This window comes from Mesocricetus auratus, unplaced genomic scaffold, assembly GCF_017639785.1.
Source record: "Mesocricetus auratus isolate SY011 unplaced genomic scaffold, BCM_Maur_2.0 Super-Scaffold_100047, whole genome shotgun sequence".
NCBI classification, from domain to species: Eukaryota; Metazoa; Chordata; class Mammalia; order Rodentia; family Cricetidae; genus Mesocricetus; species Mesocricetus auratus.
Window position 1 is genome coordinate 360,986 of NW_024429224.1, and position 12,348 is coordinate 373,333.

General features: G+C 40.3%; 1 protein-coding gene across 1 annotated transcript; it reads right to left on the bottom strand.

Moving 5' to 3' along the window:
• Positions 1–626: 626 nt before the first annotated feature.
• Positions 627–7,860, bottom strand: LOC121136043 (complement C5-like). Its single transcript, XM_040735584.1, has 4 exons — positions 7,796–7,860; positions 5,330–5,522; positions 1,848–2,022; positions 627–802 (listed from the first exon to the last, which is right to left on the bottom strand). Exons 1-4 carry the CDS (start codon positions 7,858–7,860, stop codon positions 627–629), a joined length of 609 nt encoding a protein of 202 aa, XP_040591518.1.
• Between the last annotated feature and the right edge of the window lie 4,488 nt (positions 7,861–12,348).

A 12,348-nucleotide genomic window follows, 5' to 3' on the forward strand; every position in this document is an offset into this window, starting at 1 on the left:
GAGGTCTGAGGTCCTATCTCAGTGATGCAGCCCTTGCCTGGGATGCAGGAAGACCCTGGAGTTCTATGCCTGGCCCTGACGAAAGGAGAGGAGACAGAAAGACTGTGTGGAAATGTGAGAGGGTGGCAGTGCAAGCCGTGACTACAGGGTCTGTAGGGATCCCTGAGTACAGGGGGACCAGCAGGAGGTCCTGAGGCAAAGGAAAGGAGAGAAATGCACTGTGCAGAGGAAACAGCACGTGGTGCCCACCTCCATATGGATGAGAGTGGTGGGAAGAGACCTGGACTGAGGTCAGGATGACTGCAGTCCATGGTCGGCTGTGGGGTACAGTAGGAAAGGGAGCTGGGGAGAGGGCGGGACACGGGCTACACAGACTGAAAGACTCTGGACAACATTCTAAGGTCCTTCATCCTAGAGAGTCTGGGAGACTTGAGCTTTTAGTCAAAGATGCTTAAGCTATAATCCTTCAAGTATCTTCGCATTAAATACACCAATAGGATAAAGGACTTTTAGAATAACTTCACAAACAGAGATTACCATCTCCTGTACCAAGTCATCTTGTTGGAGTCAGATCAGCATTTGTGGCAATGAATCTGTCTAAGCTGGTGGCAACATCCTCACCCTGCCTAGGTCTTTCTTTCTAAGACAGTGTAACAGGTGATCCTGCCAAATGGGATGATGACCACACCGTCCTGTTCCACCTCACTGTGGACATCACCAATGTCGGCCAAAAGTAGAAGTTCTCTACTGTACACAAGGTTAAAACAAACAAAGCATGCCAATTCTGCTTCTTCTATGAGTCCTTTCCCGAATATGATGAAAACCATCAATGAAACATCTCAGCCTCCTCCCAACACATGCCCGTGTTGGACAGGTGAGAAGACAGAGGTTTCACAAGCAATGCTGACCTGATTTCTGTGTCTGATTGTCTTTTCTTTGGGGGAATATAAGGTTTCCTCCATCACAGTGTCTTTCCTGCCATCCCCCTCCACAGTAAAACGGTAATTGTGAAACACTGCTTCACATACATGTTCTTAGGTGGCTAACCTTGGCCATCAGCATCTAGGCATCTCTGTGAGCAACAGCAATATCTGTCAGATTCCTAATCCTCTTCATTTGGATTTATTTTTCCAACTTTGGGACAAGCTACTGAATCCAAGAATGTTTTATAACACGGTTTAAGATATCATTTCTCAGGGCCAAAATGGTATTTTCAATTATGTCTTCTGTATTTTTGATGACTATATTCTCTAGCAGGGCAGATAAAGTAATCATTGGGTATGTTATTTATTTAGCAATTCCTTTATAAAGTAAAATGAAAATGCTATTTGAGCATATAAATGTCGTTAGGATTCAAGTTTCTCTTGAGTAAAGTGGAAATGGGTCTCCACTCAATTTCAGATGTTATAAGTTCCACATGTTTGCACCATTCTCCCCTGAAAGAAGTACCAGATATATCTTGCTAAATGTTGATAGACAAAATATTGTAACTGTATTCTTACTTGATAACTGTTCTGTTATATATGATTTGACTATGTCAAAGTTAAGACCTTTCTTTTTGTTTAAACAGAAAAGAGGAGATGTTGGGGGAAGTCCTGTGCATTTGTCAATAAAGTACTGTTGAGCCTATAGGAAACCTAGATAGGAGGGACTAGGAGTCCAGGAGAACTCTGGGAAGGAGAAACACAAGAGAGTTCGAGATGTAACGCCATGGGTAGGATCCCGGAATTATTCTCTGGTAAGAGAAATACTTAGATTAACAATTATGGTGTAATTACTTAAGTTAGAGCTAGCCAGTAAGAGACAAGCAAGGCCAACAGCTTCATAATTAAAAAAAAAAGAAGTACCAGATACTCTACCGGGCTGCTGTGGTGTGTAGACAGGCTTGTCAGCGTGGATGAAGAGAGAGCCATTGTCATGGAGGACTGGCATTTTTTTCTGATTTTGAAAAATGTTCGACACAACTTCCAAATACACATATGAATATGAGCTTTGTGCTTCACCCAACTGTTTGGTCTGAACCTGTAAAACAACAAAGAAACACCACGATGGGAAACTGTGAATGTAGAGTCTTAATGCATGCTGATACTGAAAGAAAAAAGCAAACACTCTAATCTCATAAGACTAAAACTGAGCTTGTGCATTGCATCATTTTCAAAGAGGTGCACTGGGCTGGAGAGATGGCTCAGTAGTTAAGAGCACTGGTAGATCTCCCAGTAGACAAAGGTTGAATTCTCATCACCCACATGGCAGCTGAAACCACTTCTGACTCCAGATCCAGGGATCCTAGGCCCTCTTCTGTCCTCTGTAGTTATTGCACACAATGGTACCCAGACATACATGCAGGCAAAAGTACCCATACACATGGATTTTAAAAGATAATAATGAGCCACTTGTAGTGGTGCACACCCTGAATCCATGCATTTGGGAGGCAGAGGATGTCCAGACTCTGTGAGTTCAAGATCTACAGAGCTAGTTCCAGGACAGCCAAAGCTATTAGAATATCCTTGCAGACTAAGATTAGCATCTGCTATGCCAAACCATCTTGTTGGAGTCAGATCAACCGTTCTGGTGATGACTCTCTATCTAAGCAGATGGTAACATCTCACCCTCTCTAGGTTGTTCCTTTTCCCAGCCTTGTCTTGAAAACAGCAATTAATAGTAATCATAATAATAAATACTTCTACAGTACAGCACTATAGAAGCTGAGGCAGAAGGATCTTGTGTTTCAAGTCTATCTAGGACTACAAGGTACAAATTTGTCTCATAAACATAATCAGCCAAACAAATATACTAAGACCAAACAGGAAAAAAAATAATTTAGGCTGCCAAATACCCTTCATAGTCTGTGTCATAAAAAATTTTAGCACTAAGCATTCAGAAATCTTTTTGGTGCCATTTGAGACATATTTCACAGAATTACTATTATAGAAACTTGTAAGAAACCTTTGCTTTATCAGCTTCTGGATGCATTGTTTTCTCTGTTCTTCTCATCACACCACAAGCCTCTGTGCCCACATCATAGACACACATTCAACTTTGTGTGTGCCATTACCATCATCTTTATATTCAATGATATGAGGATTGCATATAGTAACACAGATAATAAAAGGAAAGTATATTTCCATGAAAATTTAGGGTTCAGAAACAGGGATAAACTTGAACACTAAAATCAACTGCATTGAGGTTATTACAAAAGTTTGGAAACAGTAAAAAACAAACTATTGATTTTCTGTGCTGTGATTAGTTATAGATGTCTTTGAGTTGTTTATCTACATAAAACAATACTATAGCTTCTACCATGGCTGTGGGAGTGGGGGTGTCTCTGACTCTTTCACAGGCTCTTGGGACCCTTTTCCTCCTACTGGTTTGCCTTGCACAACATTAAAATGGGGGTTCAGGCCAAGTGTTATCCCATCTCGCTATGCCATGCCCAGTGGATATCCTGGGAGGCCTGCCCTTTCCTGAAGAGAAATGGAGCAGGAGTGGATCTGGGGAAATGGAAGGCAGCTGTGGTGGTGGAGAAACAGGAGGAGTGGAGAGAGGGGAAACTGCAGTCAGGATTATTGAAAACAAAAACAGTATTCATTAATTGTGGAAAATTCATTTGAAAAAGTGGATTCAAGGACAAGACTGAGACAACACACTTAATTGGCAAATATACTTTGTAGTGTTAACATAAAATTAAGTTCATGTGTATCAATGTTTATGATTCCTCCATGGTCCTCAGGCTCCTGAGATGACCAACAAAAGTAGCTCAGTGAGGTTTCCTGTGGTGACAGACATGTCTTGTAACTATGCAGTCCTAACACATGGCTAGTGCCCATGAGGAACTCAAGTATTACACCAGTTACATTTAGTTGATTGAATTTAAAGACAAATGTGGCTAGTGGCTACCATGCCTCGTAATAGAGTGGCCAGAGAAAATAAGAGTTTGGAGAAATGAACTTTAAATTTTCATAAACCAAGCACTTGAGAAATGGTTCTTTACAGAAATTAGAAATTTATTCTCAAGATCATTAATAAAATAATTTCTGTGTTTTGTTATAATTGATTCCAAGTAATGTTTCTCAGTTGAATCCATCTACAACTCCAGCCCCGGGGATCTGACACTTCTGATCTCCCTGGGTACCCAAGTCATGTCTCACCCATTCACTCCCAAAAGCACATTCATATAATTGAAATTAAATTGTTCTTAAAGATGAAAAAAGATGCAAAAGCTCTTAGACAAGTTAGCTGTGGTAGCTAGATGATGATGACGATGACGATGATGTTGATGATGATTATAGGTAGATATATAGACAGAGAGATTATGTAAAGATGTATGATAGATGGTAAATAGATGATGGGAAGATGACATATAGATGGAAAGGGATATGACAGATGATACATAGATATAGATAGATAGATGAAAGGTAGATAGATAGATGATAGATAGATACATATAGATTGATGACAAACTAAAACTAGAGATAAACATAGAGGCATTACCACAGTGTTTTAAAAAACTCAGCAACTTGTTAGCATAAGTTTTGAAAACTATATTCCAATACATTTGAAAATAAGACACAGATAAATTTCTTGAAATATATGACCTATGAAAATTAAATTAAGAGAACGTGCACAGGTTGAACCAATCTATAATAAGCCAATGAGATTGAAACAGTAATAACCTTACTAAAAATACCCAACCCCAGATGTAGTTACAGCGGACCCTGTGCTGACCATACTATTCCATAAAATAAAAAAGTGGGCATGGGCACACTTTGTTCACAAGAACAAACATAACTATTCTATTCAGTGTTTTGTGTTTCACTCATCACTAACTGATGTGGGATAATGTTCTTGTTCGCTGTAAGGATGTGTCACTCATATTGATTTAATAACATGCTGATTGGCCAGTACCCAAGCATGAATTTTAGGCTGGGCTTCCAGACTAGGAGAAATCTGAGAAGAAGAAAGGCAGAGTCTAGTTGCCAGCCATGCACAGAGGAAGCAAGATGAGAATGTCTTACTGAGAAAAGGTACCAAGCCATGTAGCCAAACATAGATAAGAATTACGGGTTAATTTAAGTTGTAAGAGCTTGGTAGTAAGAAGCCTGAGCAATAGGCCCAACAGTTTGCAGTTGACATAAGCCTCTGTGTGTTTGTTAAGGACTAAATAGTTGAGGGACAGGGTGGGACAGAAGTTTCCTTCTACATTAATGACTGTTAACCATCTCATCACCACACATCTGTGGAACAATATTAACAACTCTAATTTTACCAGTGTTCAAGCTTTGCAAAGTTTACCAAAAATACATGAAGAAAAAGATAAATAAATACATACTGTTAACACTGCCGAATTTTGGAATTTATTTTCTGGAGATAAATTAACATAGCCTGAAGAGTAGGTCCTATTTTTGTCAGGATAACTTCTTAAAGAGATTGTCGCATCAAATGCTTCGGTGTAGCCATGGGCTTGAATTACAACATTTTCAGATGCTCCGACCTGGAAGACTTTCGGTGTTGAAATAACATAGCTGTTAAAACGGGAAAAGAAAAGGCCCACTACCATTGCAGGTTTTCTCACACATCTGATATTTTTTCCTTCATTCCAGGTCAATTTTAAAAACCTGTTTTAAGACAGGCAGTGGTATCATAAGCCTTTAAGCCCAGCACTGAGGAAGCAGAGACAGGTGTTTCCCTGAGTTGGAGGCCAGCCTGGTCTACAGAGTGAGTTTCAGGACAGCCAAGGTTGCACAGAGATATCCTGTACTTAAATACATTTCAAATTAAAATGATATTTTGAAAGTCAAAATTTATTATTCTGGAAAGCGTACGTTTTCCAGGAAGCGACAGGTTATAATTAAGCCTAAACAACAGATAAGAGATAAAAAGCCATCAAGATTAATGGCCTGAGTTTGTTCCCAGAAACCTGCATAGAGGGAGGGAGGAATTGATTCTTAGTAGGTTCCCTTTGACCTGCCCATGTCTTCAGTGTGATATGTATGCCTCCCTGCACCCAGACAAAAATAAACACATAGTTTTTAAAAGCTTACTGTGGAACTTCCCTTCACATAAACTTTGGTCCATATGGATGTATCAATCATGCAGTCTGCTCATGGGAAGAAATTTAATCTTGTGTATTTTTCCTCACTCAGAATTCCTGGTCATTGGGCTTGCACAGAGAAGCATATTGCTTGGGTTGTTACTATTTTTCTGCTGACATCTGTATGGCGTCCCCTCATTTCCTGCAGGCTCTATCTGCACATCACCTTTATCAGAGAGCCTTTCTGTCCAGAGCCTTAAATGTGACCTTTGGTTTCTGTACTCTCCTGTTTTCTTCATGCTACTGGAACTGCCTGTCCTTATTCATCCATTCTTTCCATGGCTCATCCATTCTATCCTTGCATATTTTGATCTTTCATTGGCTCCTTCATTCTGTCATTGGCTCACTCATTCATTGATTTATTCATTCACTCAGTCATTATCTGCTTCTTCGACTAGAATGCAGTCCCTAGGAACAGTCTTCTCCCACCCTCAGAACCTATTACAAGGTAGGTGTCGTAACAGTTGGCTGGTTTGTCATCTTTCTTAGACTGAAAATGACTCGACACTTATTAAAGCACATCTGGTCAGTTGAGTCGATGCTGGTTTCAGGGAGTCAACTAAGGAATGTCATCCTCATACCTCGAATGTGGATAATCACAACATCCCACAGACCAAGGGATCCCATGCAACGGGGGAGGGAGCTGGGTTGAGTGCAAGCATTCTTTATTTGCTTCTGAGTAGAACCCATGGACACGGATCATGAGGGTCCAGGTTCTGGTGATTAATCTACCTTTCCCTGAGCTTCAGTTGCTTGTCTGTCAAAAAGGAATACATAAAAATAGATGGCAGTACTCATGGATGACTGTGACCTTGTAATGAAGTCTGAGGGTAGAACTGTGTGGCAGGCTTACCCATTAGTCCACGTTTCCTGGCATTTATATTTCTACAGTTCTGACACTGTCAGGGAGGAAGTGAAGTGCTGAGCAGGAGACTACAGTGAAATCCTGTCTCCCTAGCAGTGTGACCCTGGACCCCTCACTTCTCCTGTCTGGACTTGCCATCGCATGTGGACTGAGCAGGCTCTGCACATTAGCCAAGGCCTATAGCACCGGTTAGCCAGGGAGCTGAAGGCAGAGTCTCATGTGGACACGTGATTTGAGACCGGCCCAGACAGCATAGTGAAACCTCATGGTATAAAGAAGAAAAGAAAAAGAATATTTCAGTGAGGTGATTTTCAGTTAAATTCCAATGCGAAGATATTTGAGCACTATTAAAAAGGACAAGATTTTGGTAGCGATAAAATTATGACAAATTGGCTTATGAATATAGAAGTAGTTCTAACCATAGTTTTAAATTTTATCCCTTAGTGGGAATGCTTCATGACCCACTGTAACTAATCTTATGCATCACTAATTAAAATAAAATTTTGATTATTAGCATTTGGTTATATAAGACTACCCTATTGGAGTTACTCTGACTTCACTGTACGTAGAATAAGAAAATTACAAACTAAGTGTCAAGTACAAGTTGGTGATGAATGCCAAAATAATTGACTATCTTCGTTGGACGTTGCCGACTACAGAAGCAGTGTATTAGCTGCTCCCCAAATCCAGATGTGTCCTCAGCTCTCTCATGAGCAGATGAGACTATCTTTTTATTATTTCAGGGGGGACAGTTATGGTTAAATAAACACAGCCATAAATTTCCCTTTCACTCCCCACGACTGAGGACTAGGAAAATGAAGATGGCTTGTTTTACTTACATTTGTTCCTGTCCCCAGGTGTTGTCCAGGAAAATTAAAAAGCAAAGTGTCCACCAAATGCCCATGGCTGGAAATGGCATTCACCCATGGGCATGACCTTCTTGTAGCTACTTTGCTTTTAAGTAAACAGAGTTTGATGATTTTGGGTAAATTAGTTCTCTGGTTAATTATTAATGTCAGAGAAAAAGATCTTCAAGTGAGAAAGCTAAAATCAGAAATGGGCACATGAGGGTGTTTTAATGAACATAAAATATGATTAACATCCTGTCATGTCCAGTAATAAAGACCGGAGTGTTTAACATCAACTTAGACCCAGGGACTTATTTATTTAATTCAAATAAAAGCAAGGGCCTGGGTGCTTGCCAATGTGGGGGAAGGCTCGTTGCGGGGAGCGAGGAGTCTCTGCCTCTGGCTGTCTTCTCTCAGCCAGGTCCTTTGCTCTGACATCCTGCTACCTTCAAACTTGATTCTGGCAAGTTCCATTTGTGTCTAAGGTTGACAGGAGACTTACTTGGATTTCATTTTAAATGGATGACTTTTGAATGAATTTGGCCAGGTCTAGAATTGAAGCACGCAGTAGGCAGACACAGGTGGATCTCTGTGAGTTCTAGGCCAGAATGATCTAGAGAGTAAGTTCCAAGACATCCAGGGCTACACGAGAAGCGCTTCCTTGAAAAACCCAATAAATAAATGGTAGAGATAGACATGGAGATAGATGGATGGGTAGATAGATAGATACATAGATAGATAGATAAAACAAGCCTGACCTATAGAAGTAGCAGATACTTGTTATAATCAATGATAACTTAGGTCTATAGAGGCTGTCCAAGGACTAGATCCCATGGTCCATGCCAGTCTAGAGAATTAGATGGAGAAAAGGTTTTAACTGCCTGGAAACCTAGCAGAGATGCGCATGTGATTCCCTGGTCAATCAGTCACATAGTCCTTAAGAGGAAATGTGTGTCTATGAATGCATTTGTCACTCTTCCAAAATTTGCATTCCATTCATCATAGAACATTTTATTTTAAATGTTCATGATTTTCAGGAAAATTTCAATAGTTTAAGACAAGAGCTCAACATGAACAGAGATGAACAGCATTTCCCATGACAGCTTATTTTCTTCTTTTTTAAATCATTTTTTGGTTTTTTGGATACAGTGTCCCTGCATGCAGCTAATGCAGTCCTGGAGCTCACTGCAGACCAGGCTGGCCTCGAACCCACAGAGATCCACCTTCTTCTGCTTCCAGAGTGCTGAGATTAGAAGCATGTGCAACTACACCTTTCTACAGCTGATTTTCATAACTCCTTTATAATTTAAAAAAAAATGACACAAAGGGTACTACCTTAATTCAACTTATTTAATATTTTATGTGAATTAGAAAATTTTATTTATATTTTCCTTTTGTTAATAATCATTTGTACATTAGTATGTGATATATATTGCATTTCAAGTTAACAGAAGAGATGTCCTGGAGATGGAGGTGTATTTTAGTTGGTAGAGGACCTGATTAACATGCTCAGGCCAAGGTTGGAGGCCCAGTCCCTCACGAATATCAGGTGCAATAGTGTACCCCTGATATCACAGCACTCAGGAGGTAGAGGAAGGAGGACCAGAAATCATAGGTCATCTTGACCCACATAGTGAATCTGAGACCAGCCTGTGCAACATGAGATGCTGTTTATAGTAATAATAATGATAATGTTTTTTGATGATGATGATGAAGAAGAAGGGATATTTAAACATAGTACTATAAGTCAGAGTTTTTGGTATACCCTACTTTAATTAGTAGGGCAATGGTATACCCTACTTTAATTAGTAGGGTTTTATTTGACAAAACTTTAATACTGAACTTGTTAAAAGAAAAGGGAGTGGAAAGAAGAATTTCATACACTATTTCACTAACAGTATTTCTTTTATACATATCATTGAAAGGGATTCTGCCCTTATTAGTCAACTATCTAGCTCATTTATTTCCAAAGAAACCTGTAAAATGATTAAGCTGGGTTGCAAAAGATGGGTCAGCAAACAGTACCTTGTGATCACTTTCAGGAAATAAACCCTAAGAGCTTGAAAGACCGCCTAGTGGACAAACATAAGAGCTATATTTCAAGTGTGAGCAATGGTGTACTAGGAAATACTAGGAAATGAAAATTCCAAACCACTCTTGTAGAGAATGTTTAAGGAATGACAGTTCTCAACAATTCATAGTCTCGACTGATTTGGAGAAATACCTCATTCCTTCCTATCTTTCTTTTTGGACAGGGTTTCTTTTTGAAGCCCTGAGCTCAGCTCAGCTCAGCTCTGCTAGAAGCCCTGAGGGTCAGCGATCATCCGGCGCCCCCAATCGATTGGCCAGTGGCAAGCCTATGGGGCATATTCTTGATGGGTGATTGATGTGGGAGGGGCCAGCACATTGTGTGCATTGTTTGGCTGGTCAGGTGGTACTGAGAGCTATGTATGCAAACAGGCTGAGCAGGCCATGAGGAGCAAGCCAGCAGCCGCACCCCTCCATGGCCTCTGCCTCAGCTCCTGGTGCCAAGCTTGAATTCCTGCCCTGACTTCCCTCAGTGGTGACTGTGATGTGGACCTGTGAGCTGGAACGAGCCTCTTCCACCCCAAATTACCTTTGCCATGGAGTTTGTCACAGCAGCAGGAAGCCTGATTAGGACAACATGGTCCTCAGAGCTTCTCTCCATCTGGGTACCGCTGGGGTCTCCTTTAACCACATCTCTTTATTGCTTAGTAAGTGTTCATGATGTGAAGGGGCTCCTGGAACGTGGGTCTTCTAGATACATGTGGCCAGTGGACTGAAGACAGATGCTCCAACATCACAGAAGAACTTAAATGACTGTCCTGCCAGTGAGATGTTCTTGTCAACTGTAGAGTTTTTATATTAACTTTCTGTGGTCTTTGATGGAGTTGAGACAGATAGTTATGGTTATGGTTTTCCTTCTTTATGATAATGATACGTAACATAAGGAAGTTTAGACTCACAAAGAAAGGATAGATGATAGATTATTTTCTTTAAATTTTGCCAACTGTAAATGAACAAAATATTATTAACTGTAGTTCCTATTTGATAACTGTTTTGGTATATATTTTACTATGTTAAAGGTAAAACCCTTTATTGTATTTAGACAGACAAAGGAGTTGATAGGGTAATGCCCTTCTATATACATGTTTCTCTTATTGGCTAGTGAATAAAACACTGTCTGACCAATGAGGCAGGAAGATAGGTGGGACTAGGATGAAGAGAATTCTGGGACAGGTTAGCAGAGAGGACAAGCCAGAAGAGAAGGCATGTTGGCCACCAAACAGTAAAAGTCCATATACTCCTCCAGTAAGGTAAGACCATGTGGAAATACTAAGATTAATAGAAATGGGTTAATAGTTAAGACTGAGATAGCCAATACAGTGTCCTATAAAATTGTCCAACAATTTTATAACTAATATAATGTCTCTGTGTTCATTTGGGGATGAAGTTCAGCAGAACCAGCCTGGACAAAGAATCTCTCATTACAAGACTTTATCCTTTTTCCTTATCCTTTATCTTTATCTTTTTCTTTCTCAAGCCTTTGTATATTTTTAAACAAGTTGTAAAGCCCTGAGAGATTTTTCTTTATCTGAATCTGTCTTTACTGTATGTCTCTATCTTTTCCTGACCACAAACCTTTTATCTGCTAAACAGCATGTTTAAATTAAAGTGGATGTTTTAGCTGCTGTCTTTTTTCATGGCCACCGGTACATTTCTTGCCAACACTGGGAGCTGTGCTCACTGCCACAACTATTAAACCTTTTTTGTCTGTATGTGTAAAAGCTAAATCTGCCATGCAGCATGCTGTGTGGCTTGGAGATGTGGTCACTGCTTCCACCAGTAACTCACATACACCATAATGGTTTGGTAGCAGGGCCTCTTAAAAGAGCTGTGTTGTGAGAGCCTCTGCTTGTCTCTTGCAAACAGAGTCCACCTGAGAAAATGCTGCTGCCAAGAATATGCGCTTGACACTGTTCTTTTGTTTAGAATCCCTTTTAAAATTTTTGTTAGGTTTTACATGTAAATTCATGCCCCCCATTGGTGGTTCCATTTTGAAGTTGGGGTACTAATGAGGTCACTAGACCCAAGATAAATGAAAAATAGTTGTTTTGGGAGGAACAGCTTACATAGAAAATAGTAAACACCCACCACAGCATGACTGTTACAGAAGATGCAGTCTGTGCTCTTTCGATGATCTCTGCCACCCATGAGAGAGTGCCCACCCCACACTTCTCTACCTTGGAATCATGTCCCAACCTGAGGCCACCCTTGAAGGGTGGGGTCACTAACACATTTCATTGACAAGGAAAGATGCTACTACATATCTTAGTAGTTATTTACAAGTTACAAAAGGATGCCTGAGAATTCAGAAAGCAAAGTCAGCCACAAGCCATAGAAGCCAGGTACACACCTTTAACCCCAGCAGCCAGAAGCTAGACGTGGTGACACACAATTTTAAGACTAGGATGCAGGATTAAGGGGCATGTAAGGATATACTCGTCTCTGTACCTGTAGCA